General features: G+C 36.5%; 2 protein-coding genes across 5 annotated transcripts in view; both read right to left on the bottom strand.

The window, feature by feature from the left end:
- Nucleotides 1-3051: 3051 nt before the first annotated feature.
- On the bottom strand, nucleotides 3052-5105 carry LOC110020672 (pentatricopeptide repeat-containing protein At4g26680, mitochondrial). The gene has a single exon (XM_020718854.1). It carries the CDS (start codon nucleotides 4842-4844, stop codon nucleotides 3270-3272), a length of 1575 nt encoding a protein of 524 aa, XP_020574513.1. The 5' UTR covers nucleotides 4845-5105; the 3' UTR covers nucleotides 3052-3269.
- A 2709-nt stretch (nucleotides 5106-7814) lies between these two features.
- The window catches only part of LOC110020652 (dehydrodolichyl diphosphate synthase complex subunit NUS1), a 22108-nt gene continuing 11919 nt past the window's right edge, over nucleotides 7815-18003 (bottom strand). For 3 of the 4 annotated variants that reach the window (XM_020718825.1, XM_020718824.1, XM_020718826.1), the window contains 2 exons: nucleotides 9290-9372; nucleotides 7815-8107 (listed from right to left, as the gene is read on the bottom strand). In XM_020718825.1, the coding sequence (XP_020574484.1) occupies nucleotides 8100-8107; nucleotides 9290-9372 (91 nt within the window). In that variant the 3' untranslated portion in view covers nucleotides 7815-8099. Of the gene's footprint in view, nucleotides 8108-9289; nucleotides 9373-18003 lie in introns of those variants that run through there. The other variant, XM_020718828.1, reaches the window with a different exon arrangement.

Raw genomic sequence — 18003 nt, forward strand, 5'->3', positions numbered from 1 at the left:
CACATAACATCTCAAACACCCTCCCACATGGCACACTAGATGACACTGTTTATAAATTACACAACCACCGGGCTTCAAGGACTCTAAATTCCCCAACCACGTTTGCAAGCTAAAAAGCTCCCCATGGCCTTACTATTTTAATGGATTTCTCAAGCAGTTGGGCTTTACTCTTTAAGTTCAGCTGTCCCCTCACTACTTATATACAAAATCACAACTCATCATCTATTCATTCTCATTTATGCGGATAAAATCCTAATTACTGGAAATAAATCAGCCTTCATACAACAGTAAATCCAAACTCCAAACAAGATTCAACCTCAAAGACCTAGGAAAACTTTTAACCTTTCTTGGCCACCAATTCCAACCTATAGCTCAAGGATCTCTCCTACACCAAAAACAATATATCCTGAACCTTCTCAACAAGACGGATGCAAGTCTGTAAACTAGTCTGAACACCCACAACAAAAAAACAAGCAACTAACTCACACTCTAAAGATCTATTTCTAAAGGAGACCAACTTTAGACAAATAGCAGGTTCTCTGCATTACACGACTCTTACAAGACCTGACATAGCATTTGCAACAAATCAAATTTGCCAAAATATACAATCACCATTGCAAGTACATTACCAACCGATCAAATGATTACTGAGACATCTGAAAGAAACTACCAACTATGGCTTACTATTCACCAGAGCACCTTACCTTAACAACATATTCAGATGCTGATTGGGCAAGTAACGAGGCAGATAGGAAATCCATCACTGGCTATTGCTTCATGTCGGGATCTACACCAATTCTATGGAGAGTTCAGAACTAGACGACAATATCAAAATCCTCCACTAAAGCTGAAGATTGTGCCCTAGCCGCAGCCACCACAGCATGGATTCGTCGTTTACTTCAGGAACTCGGCCTCACTCTCAATCAACAAACACACTTTTTCTGTGGTAACACTTTACAATTGCAATCACCAACAATCCAGTGTACAAGAGACACACCAAACAGATCGAAATTGATTTTCACTTCATCCGGGGCCACATAGCCGCCAAAACTCTGCAAATCAGATACATCAATTCTAAAGATCAGCAGGCCGATATCCTAACCATAAGTCTCTCAGCCTCCAAATTCACAAATTTGAGGGACAAACTTAGGATTCGAGCTCTCGAATCCTCATTTCGAAGGGGCCTGTCAGATCACATCACCCAGGACACAGCGTTACAGCTTCCACATGGAAGATTGGTACCCACACCCCACTATCCCTTAGCATAACAAACTGATGCAATCCATGCCTCTCACACTACATTTTCAATCCATATGATTGTATCACCTATGTACAATAATAGATTGAAAAAGAGCAATTCATTATACATAATCCTAGTCCTATAGTACATCTATTGTGAAGGGAATTATTCAGAAAAGCTTGCTTGCATTTCAGCACTGCTTTCATCAAAATTTACCACAATTTTAAAACTTCCTTTAGAAAAATCTGCAGCAAACCCAAATGGATCCCAACTCTTATCCAAAAAGTTAACGGATTAGAAAAGCGTGATAAGGTATTGGGATACATAAAAATAGGTCCCAAAGCAAACTAAAGCACCAATATAACATACTCAAAAGAGAAGAATCACAAATGTGATGAAACCCTTAACAAACATAGGAGATAGAGACCAGCCAAATTTTAGGTGTCAAAAAAAGCAAAAATCACGTGATGGCATAAACCCAACTTCAAGACCTAAGGAGAAACGCCAGCTTCCACTGCTCAAGCTCTCCACAACAAATCACAAGAAGACAAATCCAAAACTAGCTCACAAAAGGTAAAGTCAAACATCACCGTCTAAAGCAGCGGTATGGCATCAGGAAGTTGAAAATAATAAAATGAAACTCCATAATTTAGTGAGAAAAGAAAAGCAAACAATGGCACGCATAATAAAAAAGAAACGCCCTTATAGAATCATAGAAGTAATTAAATATGGCTACTACCACTACTACATCACTACGAAATGGTTTCGTTTTGCAGCTGATTATATATGGCTACTACAATACTAGACTATGAAGTGGTTTTGTTTTTCAGAAGAATACACTCCTCATCATGCAACTGGGAGTATGTCACTTTTCCTCGCACTAATGCCCAAGAACAACTTATCCGCTCAGCTAAAGCACTTACCTATGATTGTTGTTACAGAAAACATTCATAAAATGCAATAATGTGAAATTGTGAAATACATAATTTGGCAGTTCAATTTGGAAATATAAGATAGGTAGCCTGACTGATCAAGAAAAAAAAAAGTTAACTGGATGTAATCATAGAACTAAAAGGAAATGGAAAGCGAAAAAGAAATGGCAAGTGAACAGAGAAAATTAATTACCAACGTTTAAAAGGAATGAGGAAAATAGTATAAGCATTGTGCAGAGCTTCTCAACTGAACTTTTCCAAGCTGAGCTAACAAAGACAAATCCCTCTGTGCATGTACCAAGAAACATTTTCTCCATGTTTCCCCTTGCTTATACTGGAAGCAGAACTACATTATCAACCCATGGCTCTATCTCATTAAAGTGAAGGGGCATTTACATTCAAATCACCCAATTCATATGTTATAGTTGAGAAGACGCAAATAAAACATAAAGGAGAAATATATTCCCCGATAAGTATTTTCCCCCTTTACATTCTCAGGCCTCTATCACTGTCCTTTCTTCTTCATCCCCTCAACCTAGCTTCATTCTCCCATTTATATAGAGATGCCCTGGGAGAGGGAGCAGCAACTTGCTACAGGGCTTATGGCGTGAAAGCTCATATGAGTGTAGGTAGCAGATGATGCAAAGGAACAATCTCCATGCCATGGGCGGAGACCGTGAGCCATAAGTGGGGAACATGTAAACGACCTCCTTTTAATTATATATCTAACACCTAAACTTTGCTTTTACATCTGTACAACCCAAATCTTTCATATCACAAAAAAATACCATCATTTTAACCTTAAAAAAAAAATGAAATACGCCTTTTCTTGCATAGGTAAGTTGGTATGAATGTAAAAATTAAAGGTTAGGCATCAGATATGTAAATACATACGAATTGAGAGGTATGTATGTAAATCTTCCTAAGTGAACTCAGTTTTCTAGAGATCCACATGTCATTGGAATGTAATTGAAGAGTTTGGGATCCAAGCGCCACATACAAACATTTCTATTTAGTAGTTGTGATCCCTTAAACAATATAATCAGAATAACGAATCATATTCCATCCTTATAAAAAATTACAGAACAGTTCCAACATTACAATTTTGCACCTTTTAGCTGAATTGAGCAGTTACTAACATCAACAATGGTTTCAGGATTAAACCTCAACACATCAGCCTCAGAAAGAAACCTTCTTGCTAAATGGGTCTTCCCTGAGCTCCGCAGCCCTTCATAAAGCTCGGTCAACAAATTATCATCCGGGTTGATCCATGCCTCCAACATTTCCCTCAACATAGTAAGTGCTCCATCAAAATCTTTGTTCTTACAAAAAGTGCTAATCATAAGCTTAAATGTTTCATAATTAGGATGATATCCACTCTTCTTCATGGCACTGTAAATCTCAAAAGCCCTCTCAGAATTCTGCCTCTTGCAATGGCCGCTTATAAGTGCAGCAAAAGTTGATGCATTTGGTGCAACATTTTCTCGATCCATCTCTTTAACTAAGTACGAAGCTTTCTTCGTCTTACCTTCATTGCAGAAACCTAAAATCACTGCATTATATGTAAGAATGTCAGGCTTGACACCATTCAGGATCATCTCCTCATAAATTCTTAAACCCATATCTCCATTATGAATTTGACCATAACCATTGATAAGAGTATTGTAGGTCACGGTATTAGGACTGGCACCGTTGACTTTCATCTCGCTCAAAATCTTATTAGCTTCGTGCAATTTTCCTTCCTTGCAGAACCCATAAATGATCGAATTATATGTAATTACATTTGGATCCAAACCCTTAGTTTGCATCTCATTCTTCAACTTCATGGCAGAGCTCATGAGCCCTCTCTTACAATATGCAGTAATCAATGTGTTGAAGGAAGGGACAGAGGGGCTAAAACCCATTAACTCCATTTTCGCAAAAACATCCAAAGCCTTCTCTAATCTACCAGAACTGCAAAGAGCAACCAGGAACATGTTTAAGGTATACAAATTTGGAGAAATCCGACACCTTCTCATCTCCCTATAGAAGGACTGAACAATGTCGTGCCGTCCATGATCAATCAAAGAGCTCATAAAAGCATTGCATGATCGGACGGTCGGGAGGAAGCCATAATCTCTCATAAAAAAAAATGTCTCTGTGGCACTCCTAAACTTCTTCAAGTGTGCACATGTTTTGAAAAGAGAATCAAATACATTGGGTGAGGAATCACAAAGGCGGTAGGAATGGATTAGGGCATCAAAAAGCTCCAAAGTTGAGATTTTTGACAGAATAGTTTTCCTGAAAATAGATTCAGCAGCTCTAAATCTACGAAATTTGGCGAGTATGTGGAGGATGATGGCATGGGTCTCAAGGGTTTGAGAATTAGGGTTGTGGATAAAGGCCCAATCATAAAATTCAAGGGAGAGGACGGGGTCTTTCTGGATTTTGAGAAGGATGCGCTTGATTCTGAAGGGATTAAGACCATGAGCAAAGGAAATAAGCTTGGACCAGTCTCCATGAATCAAATGACTGTGAATAATGCTAACAAAGTCAAGATCATGTCCCCGCAAATCGGGGATGGAGCGGTGAGGAACTGGAAATATGCGAGAGTGGACTCTTACTTTAGAATCAATTTGTTTATTAATGGAGTCTACCTGAGCGCTGAACCTGCGAAATCGGAGATTTTTCATGAAGGATTAGATAGCTAGGGCTCATAGTAGGATTATTGAGAACTTGGCGATTGAAAGAATGCTGGTAAATATTAGCAAGTCAAATTAAAGCTTGTTGAACCTGCAAGAGATCCCTCTCTCTCTCTTTCTCTCTCTCTCTCTACCCCGCCGAGATCAGCGGTGGTGAGAATTAAGATGCTAGTGGAGGAGCGACGCCGAGGAACAACTTGCGGTCGCCATGGCTGCGAGCTTGCAGCAGAAGGACGAATTGGTGCCGTGTATGTAAATTTCCGCTCTTAAAAGTTTCATAAAAATAAAAATATAAAGCAGAATTTTATTGTGAAATTTTAAATTTTGGGCTAAATTTTGAAAAATGGATTAGAAAAGTGCTAAATTTCTAAATAATTGTTTCTTTTAGTTTGGAATTTAACTCATTTTTTTTTAAATGAATGATATATTATAGCACAGTGATCTAATTAATATTTTTTTTATCAATTACTGAGCTAAGAAAATTTCACATACATTTATAATTACTAATAAATTTTGGTTAAATTCAACCCAATTTTATTTTTTTCGAAAAAAATTTAAAATATTTTTAAATTTATATTTATTAAAATGCTATTAAAAACAATCTATTTTTTAAATTTACAATATTTTACAACATCAATATTGTCGGCATAAATCTTAGAACAATCGACCGACTAAGGATGATGACACAATGATCGAAGCATTATTCAAGTCCACTCTCGGAGAATCTGATCGACGGGTCTATCTACGGTCCTAATCGCCGAAGCTCTCTAAAGGTCGGTTGAACACAATCGTTAGGCCGACCGCTCATACCTCGACAAAAATGAAATTCCCACAATGTCCGACGTTTTGATCGATCAGGTAATTACCATCATATCTGAATTTAAATTGTAATATAAATTTAGTATTAAACTAGCACATTGATTTCATTGAGGGTTATTTTCATAATTGCTCCCTCATTTTGGTATTTCAAGGCTACTTTCATACTCGCTCTCTCTCTCAAGAAGACCCCCTATAAATAGGAGGCCCGACGATGAATAAATGAGACTTTTTCCACAATCTCTTTACTGATAATTCATCAGCGCTTTCCCTCTCTTTATTCCATCTTCTCCTGACTCTAAGTCTCGAAGCCATGTATTTCTAAGAAACAATTTCGGATTCAACATCCTGAAACATTGTGCAGTGACCGTGGACATGCCCCAGACGAAAAGTAGAGTGAACTACAAAGAAGAATCCTCACAGAAAGATATAGCGCCCATAGAATTTAATTGAGACAAGGTATGTCGAGACATACAAGAAGAGGTCCAAGCATTGCAAACACAAATAATGAACCAGTTCGAGGATCTTTGGGGGGCCATGATCCAACAGAATGCCCGATCGCCGCCTATGGAGGGAGAGTCTCAAGGAACCCACTATCAGAAGACTCCCCTCGATAATCCGCTGGCAGCTCCTAGTTGGCTCGGTGATCTGCCCACCGAAGGACCTAGAGATTCCAAACCAACAGACATGTTGCATCTCGCTCAAAATTTTAATGATTTGGTCAAGGTTGTGAAAACCGAACCGGGCATCAAACCAGAAGAATGCAAGGTTCAAGGTTCATTCATTGGATCAAGGTTGAATTGGAGGTCGAACCGCATGACGTAATAAATATAAAAATTAATTAAATATATCATAAATAACATAATAATGATATATTAGATGTAAAACAAACATAAAAAACTTTAGACATAATATATATATAACAACCTTGTATATAAAAATTACGTATGTTTTATGTTTTATAATGTAAATTTTATCACTTTTTAATTAATATTTGCATGCAATATATGATTATTAAGTCATTTATGTCATATTTAATTAATTCTTATATTTATTACATCATTTAGTTCAACCACCGGTTGAACCCCCATCAAACCAATGAATCTTAAACATTTCATTCTTTCGGTTTGATTTCTGGTCCAGTCCTCATAATCTTGACCAAATCATTAAAAATTTCATAAACACAAATGAAAATATTAAGATTTAGGTAATAATTCTATTTAAGTAAATTGTTAAAGCAGGGAAACCTTTTTTTTATATATAGAGTTCAAGCCACTTAACTATTAATCAGTTTTAAAATCTTAATAGTTAGCTTATCAAGTTTATATTGTAATGCCACTTTAATCAATTCTAGCTAATATGTTAATGCTAATAATTAAACCACTTAGCCTTATAACTAGCCCTATCATAAAACATTGCTAAGGAAAAAAAATAAAAGGAAGACATACCAATCAATTCCTATGAATTTACATATCAAACACCTAAACTTCAATTTTTAAAGAGAGAGAGAGAGAGAGATTTAAAAACTGGAATGCATGTTGAGCCGCACGAAGAAAATATTCAAAATTTGATCGAAGTTAAATCAGAAGACATAATAATTATTTAATTTATTTTAATATAATTTAAATAATATAATATTATCATTCTTATTTATTCGACAAACAATATTTTAATTTACAACGACTATTGAATATTTTGAATAATACTCTGAATAAAAAATTTATGGCATGACATTCTCTGTTTTAATTTAAATATCTTATTTCTGATCTTCTCATCAAAATAAAAAGACTAAAATTAAACAATATTTGAGCTCATCAGTTGTTTAGAAACCGAACCGGTTCTTTAGAAACCAGACCCAATTCACTGATTAGTCGGTTCACCCTAATTCTGACTAGTTCAATCCCATTTCTATGCAAAAGCAGTTTGGAGGTGGACCAAACTAGCTGCATAACTGATCATAATTTAACCGATTGAACCAGCCAGTCTAATTTTTAAACGCGCGCGCGCACATACTACCTTTTCAATGCATCAAAAGAAAGGTTTTACTTTCAAAAAGTGAAACAAATGGTATATTTGATGTGATTTGAAAGATGTGGGTGGTACAAATACAAAAAGCAAAATTTTAGGTGATTGATGAGTAAAAAATACATAGAAACTAGAATTTAATTGTGCAAGATAATCACATTGTTCATGGAAATCGAAAACAAAATACAAGAAAATAAACGCCTCGAAAATAACTGAAACCTGAGTTTATTTAGAACTTCATTCTTACAGTTCATTTAAGAAATAGAATGTGAAAGACTTCTGTGAACTATGAAGGATCTGATCATATTGCACGCATCAGTTGGACAATTTGGAGACAGTACCTGTAAGAATTGTTGTTTTATTCCTATTCCTCAGAACTTGTTGCTGCAGTAAGCGTTCTCAATTTCAGGTTCCTGAAAGACAAAAGAAATATCACCTCACATTTATGATTTCAAAAACCTGAACTTTATTATTTAAAAGTATAACAACCAAATCTTTCATATCACATAATGCATATGAAAGGTGACACACATGTAAAAATTGAAGTTTAGGTATGAAATATGTAAATGCATAGAAATTGAGGAGTAAGTATGTAAATACCACCCAATTCCTATGTATTTATGTATCCAAAAGCTGATCTTTATTTTTTTATATTTATACCAACCAAATTTCATATCACATCAACATACCCTTTCATGTATAAGAAAGGTGGCACAAACGGAGAAAATGAAGTTTAGGTATTAGGTAATGCAAATACATAGAAATTGAGGGGTAAGTATGTAAGCCCTTAGAGCAATTCTATGAAGAAGGCTTCATGTTTCTGCAGGAAGAAGGCCAGAGTTCGGATAAAAGATCAAAAGGTTGATCTAAAATGAGGTCAAAATAGCACCTTTTGAGCATTATTTATAGATATTTCAATAAGAATAATATATATATAAATAATTGCAACAGGCTTAGTGATAGCAGTAGATTTCCATTAGTCCGGTAATGGTAACCATGTGATGTTATGGTTATGGATGCTTGAAGCTAGAAAATACATTTTGAAAAAAAAAATGATGAGTTAGTTCAATTTATCATTTAATTTTATGCATTTAGAAATCAACACGGACTTTCAAATTCACAAACCTTACAAAAAAATGTTGTGCAAAATAATGCTGAAAACAAGCAAACAATCAAATATGATGTGTGTGATCTAAGTGGTTTGGTGAAAATCCGCCAACATACACGGGGAGGCGTTATTCAATTATCAACAAGTGGGGAGAGGAAAAAAAAAACGGCCAAAATAGGATTACAACTCCACACAGAAAAATCAGTTATATTTAGGGTTTAGGGTTTAGGGTTTAGATATATTTCTAATATAGAAAAGATCATATGATTAGATCTCAGCTAATTATATTGCTTAATATTAATCTTTCTAATATACAATCAATAGATTTAATACTTTCCATAACAAAAAGTCTCTCAAGTGCAATGATTTTAATTTCGCACATAAAATTAATTAAAAAAAATCATCATTTTCTAAAGTATATTTTATATCTACATTAGTTTGCTTGCAAGTTTGCTAAAGATGCAGAAAGTAGTGAGCTGTGAATTACCATAGTTCTGATGCTTCTTTGAAAACTCGCATAAAGCTTTCAAAATGGCTCCATATTTCATGGATTTTAGTGACCCCATATGCCTGCATTATAAATCATACAAGCAAGCTATAAACAGTATAAATTATATATATATTAAAAAAAAAATACAACATGGTTCGCTTGAAGAAAATTCCAGACACTCATATACCACTTATCTCAAGCAGGACGACATTCATATAAAATCATCAGCCTAATTGCGAATTTTGTAAAATTTATGTTTAAGCTTCCATGATAAGCTCTAATCACACAAAAATCCAAAAATATTTTATTTTAATAGTTCAGACTGGTTTCTTAATGGTATATCCTTATCTATATTTCTATTCTTCTGAATAATAAATCGATTATACTTACACCTATCATGCTTACATAACAATTTATTTTCTAATAATATTAAATGATAAATATTTAACATGATAGTCACTATAATAACATATCATTATTTAATTTTTACTCTACTAATTCTAAGCCTTTAGCTTTTAATTGTTTAACCATCGTTTTAAATTTTCACTTCTATTCCATGGTCTCACCATTTAGAACATTCTATGCAAAAAAACATACACTAAAGCACCATGCTTTGAATAGTTTTTATAAGTATCTCCATAGTAAATACAAAAAAGAATAAAAACTATTGTTAATATTTAATGTAGATCCACAATCATTCAAAAGTTTTGAAATTTTAAAAAGAAAACAATAAAAAAAGTAAGAGTTACATACATACCACTCTATTCCCATGTATTTTCATATCTAACACCTAAACTTCAATTATTACATACATACCAACTTATCTATGCATGAAAAAGGTATATTCACTTTTTGAAAGTTAAATTAGAGTGTGCTCGGAACGGCTGTTGCCTTTCGAAGAATCAGCTATGAAGTTGCTTTTTGGAGAAACAGTTTCACATGTGCTATTAGAAAGCTGTTGTCGAAATGACAAGAGTACATTTGGATAATCTGCTGTGTTGTAGCTATTTCTGATGAAAAAAACAGTTTTATCCTCATATAGTCATATGTAATTCATCTGAATGACTTCAGCAAAGGAAAACTTTTCTTTTGGCCAAAACATAACAAATAAAGATCAGCTGCACTCGAATCATTTTTCTTGGGGCAAAACAAAACTCAAATAATTAAATTCACATTTATAAAGGTTTGCTCAAGCACCAAACCACCAATTGAGAGGAAAACCAACAAACACAACCTCAAGAGGAAAACTGAAAAGCTCAACTGGGAAAACAAATACTTAAACAAAAAGTAACATATGACCACCACAGAGGACAACCAGGAATCCCCATTGGCACCACATCAACCACCAACAGAGAAGAAAACAATCAACAAAGCACCAAACCACCAATAGGTAAACCGAGAAGCTCAACAGGAAAAGCCATATACCACCTCAAGCAACAAACCACCAACAGGTAAATTGAAAAGCTCAACAAGAAAAATAAGTTGAAACAAAAAAAATCGAACCTCAAACATAGAGGACAATCGAGAAAGGAAGGAGAAGAATACTACATACAGAGAGAGGCGGCGGCGGCTAAGATGAACGGAGGAGAGAAGGGGCCAAAGAACCAAGATTATGCCCTAAAGCCACAACGAAAACGAATGGAGGGAGACGAGGACGAAGAAAGGTATTATCTGGGACTCCCTAAGTCATTTTCCGAATTGTAGACGGGTAAATTGGTTTTCGTACCCAGAACGGAGTAATAACTGTAGACTGAAGGGCCAAAGGGGTGTTCTCGGTTTCGTCGTTTCGAAGTCGCGTGTTGTCGAAAAGCACATGAAAAGGGCCCTCCCAAATGGTTTGAAGTGCTTTTCAAACCAAAAAGCAAGTGAAACGCCCTCTCAAATGCACCCTTAATGGAATTTTTATGTGATAAGATTTACGTGGTGTAGATGTAAAAAACCGGAGTGTTAGACCAAAGCCTACGACGCCATCCGCCTTGTGTTCCACTGAGTTGGTGAGATTTACGTGGTATAAATGTAAAAAACCAATGTGTTAGATTGATGCCTATGGAGTTGTCCACCTCATGCTCCACTAAGTTGACATCGAGCCCACCAAATAATTTTCAAACTTATGTTAAACACAAGACTAACATGACAATTTAGTCATTTATTAGTCATGATTGTGGGGTATAAATAAGGTTTAGATTGTTTAGCGTTAGGTTAGGTGATTATTAGTTATTATTCTGGGGTATAAGTAAGGTTTAATATGTTTAGCGTTAGATTAGATGATTGTTATCTTGAATCTTAGGGTTGCGGCTTGGGAGAGATCACCCACCACTCGAATTGTAGGTGTTTATCTTTTATGTATTTGGATTGTGTTATTTTATGTTGTTGAAGTAAAATATTTTGTTTGTCTTGCTATTTGTGGAAACTCGTCTCTTTATCAAATTGGTGTCAGAGCCAAACAATCCTTTTGTGATTCATAGTCGCATGTTACGGTCCTTTCGTGATTTGCAGTCGCATGTCGCCTTTGTGACCAAACCTCATAATATAGCCGCAATTCGAGCTACCAGGGAAACCAATGACCGAATCACGACATACAAGATCGGTCACACATGCCTTTTGCATCGAACCTCGCAATACAGTCACGATTCAAGCAAATTGGGAAGCCAACAACAGGACTGTCAAGCATGCCTTCATGACCACACCTCGCAATACAGTCACAACGAGATTGCGGTGTAGAAGAGTTTTGCCTTCATGATGAAAAATGGTCCTGAGAGTAATGGAGGCCAAGAAAGTAGATGTCTTGAAGAAAAAAATAGAGGGAGAGGTGAACTAAATTAGATCTGGAATGGAAGAGTAGTTCTCGTTGAAAAAAATCACAGAGTTCCATGCAAACCCACCTCGTGGTTGAGAGACTGCATCTAGAGCGGACGCTAGCAACAAAAGTCAGAGAGATTCCCATGGCATCAAGGCAATGCCCCTGCCTTAGGCGGATCTGGAGCCATGGGAACAAAGTGAAGAATCGAGAGCGAACTCAAGCGACTACACTTAGAAAGAATAGTGCGGCATCCGGGCACCTAGAATGAACATAAGCAGGCAGGATTGAGCGAAGGAGTCGGGAGAGGATTTGAGCGGCAACATCTGGATGGAATTGTGCTACATTTGAAGGTTTGCAATGAGCGGTAGTAGGTAGAATTGGATGTTGCTCACATCTCGGCTGAAGAAGATCGATTCGAAGGATTTCGGTCTGGAGCAGGAAACCAGGATGGATGGGACTCTGACATAGAGCTACGTCCAACTGTGTCGGTGCCTTTTATTGTGGCAGATGATTTAGAAACCTAAGGGGAGGGGCGATGGGGTGAGTCAGACTTATAAAAGAAAATAAATTAATATACCCCGTGCTTCATGGGTGGAATGAGCTTTGATCAAGGAAATTTGAGAGGAGACTCACGCATAAAGAAGTTGAAGATGTCTATCTTTGAAGGAGAGGATGTCAAAGGTAGGATTTATCTCGTGGAGAGATGCCTTGTTGTTAATAGGCTAACAAAGGAAGAAAAATTGATGGTGACGGCCCTATGTTTGGAAGAAAAGGCTCTATCATTGTATCAATGGAAAGAACAACATCAGCCAATCAGAATATGAGAAGAATTCAAGGACCGATTGTTGGAGTATTTTCGAATCACGCAAGAAGAGGATTTACATAGAGCAAATTTTTGCATTAGTTCAGGAAGGGTCCGTCATGAATTATAAAGAAAATTTTGTGATACTATCTGATTGTTTGAGAGGGATATCATAAGTAGCATTAAAAGGACGCTACATGAAGAGGTTGAAGCCAAAAATTTGAGCAGCACTTCGTCTGTTGAAACAATGAGGCTTAGAGAAAACTATGGAATTGACGGAATTGATTAAAGATAAAAATACAATGAAAATTGTTAATAGGAGTAACACAAGTGGAGTGTGATACCGAAATACTACAACCACGATGGTACCAAAAACTCAAATAGTGGGATTCCAGATGGAGGCTCCACAAGACAGAAAAAATGACCCATGATCGAGGGTGACATTCAAACGCCTTACAACGACAGAGATTCAGAAGAAAAGAGTTAATGAGTTATGTTTTCGGTGTGATGAGAAATTTATCCAAGAACATCGTTGCAAAGATTGGCTCTTATAGGTTTGAACAGTGTGTGACGAGTAGGTAGGGGATAAGAAAACATAGGAGGTTGTGGTGGAGGAACACCCTCAATTGGATGTAGTAAAAGTTTCATTGAACTCGATGGTGGGATTAACACCGAACCGCATTATGAAATTTCGAAGATAAACCAAAGAGCAAGACGTAGTGGTGTTGGTAGATATTGAGATCACCCGCCACTTCATATCCACTCAAATAATGAAATAATTAGGGTTTAAGATAGTTGACAAAGGAAGTTTTTGAGTTACGATGGGGATTGGACAAGTGGAAAAGAGCAAGAGATATTGTAAAGGGGTGATTTTAACACTACAAAATATTCAAGCAAAGGAGGATATTTTTCCCATGGTTTTAGAGAGCATTGATGTAATATTAGGTATGAAATGATTGCAATCTTTAAGGGAGACTAAAATGATTGGAACTCCTGACAATAGAGTTTTAGGAGGGAAATAAGATGTTGGTGTTTCACGGTGAAACTAATTTATGCAAGATCTTGGTGGCACTCAAGACCAAGGTTAGTGCAATACAGAATGCAGGGCTGGGATTCTTGATCGAGTAATATAGAATGAAAGAGACATGATACGGAGTTGGCAAAGATTAAGACACCGATAACAACTCCTAAAATAATTTATAAAAGTTTTTCAATTACCACGTGGATTTTTGCCTTAAAGGGAACATAAGCATGCAATAACCATGAGACCGAGATTCTCTCCCATTACAATGCGCCCATACAGCGCTACCTCCAGATACAAAAGGATGAGATTAAGAGATTGATTTAAGATATATTAGAGTTCGAGATCATGCAGCCTTATGTTAGCCCATTTTCTAACCCAATCTTACTAGTGAAGAAAACCTAAACAAGGATGGGAGTTTACGTTTTTGTGTTAATTATTAAGCAGTGAATAGGGAAATAATACCTGACAAATTTCTCATCCCAGTGATTGATGAGCTACTGAAGAAATTGTTTGAACCAGCGGTATTCTTCAAGATTGATTTGAAGTCAGAATACCATCAAATTATAATGTGGCCGACATATGTGCACAAGACTGCATTTCAAACGCATGGGAGTAACCACAAATTTCTAGTTGAATGTAAAAGATTGTCAGATTAGAACGCCACGTGGGAGCTACATAACTTGATCCAACAATAGTTTTCTCTTCCACCTTAAGGATAAGGTGTCTTTTTGGGAGGCAAGTAATGTTTGATTGATGCCTACGACTTTGTCTACCTCGCACTCCACTAAGTCGACATCGAGACTGTCAAATTATTTGAAGATTTATGTTAGGTGCATAATTAAAGGGCAATTTAGTCATTTGTTAGTTATTATTGTGGGGTATAAATAGCCTTAATATGTTTAGAGTTAGGTTATGTGTGATTTTTGTCTTGAAACCTTAGGGTTAGGGTTTGTGAGAGATTGTATACTTCTCAAATTATAGGTGTTTATCTTCTATGTATTTGGGTGTGTTGTTTTATGCCAATGAAGTAAAATATAATGTTTTCCCTAAACTCTCTGGAAGCTCATCTCCTTCTTATCACAAAGTTCAGTTGTTATATATGTAAATACATAGGAATTGTGCGGCATGTGTGTAAAGCACCCTAAGAAAAAACTTTAGTGGTTCAAGCAATAAAGAAAAAAAGTTGCAAAATCATAGCATTATGTCATGTTAATGTCGATATATAGTCTAACCCAAAACTTTGCCTATATAAATATATATATATATATATATATAAACCCAATGGCTAATATATTAAAGAGAAAAGATACCAATAGGTTGTATGAGTGGACCAAAAAATAGACACCTAACCCACATGGTACAACACACAAAAAAGTCAAAATGGGTACATATAAAAATCAAAAAAGCCCAAAACCACCAGATCGCTAAGGGTCATTCCAATTTAGTTCTGCCTATGCCTCTAATTCTCGAAAGGGATCCAACTAACAAATTGGTAAGGTGCGTACCATTAACCGAAGTAACCAAAGTATTATCCAAAAAACTCCTGAGCTCGAGCAGATCTCCATTCTTCTTCTTCCTCCTGAAAGTGTAAACTTGTCATTCTTCATCCAAATAATCAGTCTGATGAGGTGTAGAACTGTAGCAGAAGAATTACCAACCATAGTACCCACAATAAGTTCTAATGTATGTGAAGTATGAGTTGCATCTACACCGGAAACTTCCTGAAGATGAGGAGCTACGAGATTCTCTTGATTATCAGTCTGAACACTATCCTTTGTAGGTAAAAGTTCTTCAGTATTGTCTTTCATGGGGTTTGAAGGTGTCAGCATCACATCAATCGCAGTAACGGTAACAGCAGTATAAGGGGGGGTTCCACAGGCGCAACAGACACCTCCTGTCTGACAGTATCCTCCTCAGGTGGAACTGAAATATCTGGAGCAGTGGGGTTAGACCCATCATTATCCACTTGAACCTCAGATTTCAAATTAGAATGGAACTTCTGGCATTTATCAGGGATATGCCCAAACATCTTACAGTTGGTGCAATATGGAGGTCTGCAATATTACAGTTGGTGCAATATGGAGGTCTGTGTTCCATGACGATTTGTTGCCAATATTCATTATGAGTTATGCCTAGCCAGACTTCAGTAGCATCAGGTAAAATAATCTCTTTCTATAAGTATTCTGGCCACAGAAGATCTGGTTAGATTGAAAGTTGGTAGACCTAGCTTCATAGGATCCCCAAGTATTGCACCAATAGAGTAAAAAGAACCTGAAGATGAAAAAAGCGGAGTTTGAGACCAGGTAGACTAAATCAGACTAGTGCAGTAGGAGATTCATGATTAAGGTCAAAATTGGGAGACCACTTGAGTAACTTCATTGACTTGTCTGCAATGATAAGATATTTTTTTAGAGAAAATCTGAGTGCAGTCTTCAGTCACAGTTAATTGGATCAACACATGTCTCTCATCTATGAGCTTCACTTTCCACTTTCCTGCTAGTTTGAGGTCATTAAAGCTTTTTCTGATAACTTTCATCAGTGCGTGCCCCCACTGAAATTTTTCAATGAAAGCAAATTTGAATTTCTCAGTGAGGGCAGAAATTTCTAACTCAGAGAAAAAAAGAGATGTTTTCCCACTTTTCCTAATTGCATTCTTAACAAAGGGGTCGTAACTTGTACCATCACGACAATCCTTATAACTTGAAGGGAAGACAACCGTCGACTCCCCTTGAGAATTACCCACCACGTGGGCAAAGAAGGTTTTGACGGGTTCAAACGAAGAAGAATGAAGAGCCATGAGAGTAGGAAATCCACCTGTTAGATGATCTCAAAAAAATTTAGATGTTCTAAAAAAAATTGTGGTCGGCGAAGAACAGAAAGACGAAACTTCGGCGTCGAACATAAAGAAGCAGACCCGAACCAAAGTTGTCGGGCAGGAAAACTGCGCAGAAGGGTGCGGCTGGACGTCGTCGTCGAAATCGAAGCAAAACGGCTGGACTCGTCGAGCAGACGCGAACGCGTCGTCGTCGAAATCGAGAGACGTAGACGAACCGTCGACGTCGAAGAAGGACGCGAGCCGACGAAAAAGAAAAGCGAGCGGAAGCGGACGAGGAATCCTTCGAGCGACAGAATCAATGACGACGAAAATCGCCATTTGAAACATTCGAAACCCTAGCAAAGCACTTGTCCGCCATGATGATATTATGATATATATATATATATATATATATATATTATGAAGTCACAATGTAAGTGCTATAAATACATGATAGCCTCCAAGGTTCCATAATTGGCCACTTCATTTTGTAGCCCTCCTCAATATCATTCACGTACGACAATTTTGTATCTTCATATGTAAATTGTAACAAAGAAACAGTAATTGCATAAAATTGGATATATACGATACTTTTCAACAGTTCATATAAACAACATATGAAAGGCATCATTTGCTGATAATGTCGGTTGATGCCACTGCAAAACACATGCAAACCATAAGCCACCCCAACCTAAATAATAAGGAAGCAACCCAAACATAAAGAGGACATTATTATGGTACCTTTGGCTTCACTGAAGCTAGAGAAGTGCTCGTTTCATGCAGAGGGGCAAAACTTTACAACTCACAATCAATCATTAGAAAAATAGTGCCAATTTTGCTAAAACCATGTGAAGTTGAGACAGGAGGATCAATGCAAAAGTTGAGAGAAGACAAGGAAAGAATAAAAAAAACTAAGGAAGTTTAAAAAAAGATAAAACATACAAAGCATCAAATATATATTCAAACAATTTCAATCATACTCAATTATTCCAAGAGCCTTGAAAGACTATTTATAAAGGCTGCTAGAGGAAGACTCGGATAATCTTTTGTTATTGTGGCAAGATAGGGAAAATCATCTTATTCGGAATTCCATTCTGAAGAAGAGACAAAAAGAAATGCATCCCAAAGAAAGAAGAGTGAAGGAGCCACTTTCTTAAAAGAGACGAATGATAAACAACATCATCTATAGTACATTCAAGAAGATCCAGGTAAAAAAAACCTCTTGAAACAATAAAGGATTCCCGAAAGCAAGATTTACCACCCCCCCCCC

Source organism: Phalaenopsis equestris, unplaced genomic scaffold (assembly GCF_001263595.1).
Source record: "Phalaenopsis equestris unplaced genomic scaffold, ASM126359v1 Scaffold000107, whole genome shotgun sequence".
Classification (NCBI taxonomy): domain Eukaryota; kingdom Viridiplantae; phylum Streptophyta; class Magnoliopsida; order Asparagales; family Orchidaceae; genus Phalaenopsis; species Phalaenopsis equestris.

Excerpts from the sequence above, each read along its gene's own strand:
- LOC110020672 (XM_020718854.1), bottom strand. The coding sequence starts at position 4,844 with ATGAAAAATCTCCGATTTCGCAGGTTCAGCGCTCAGGTAGACTCCATT.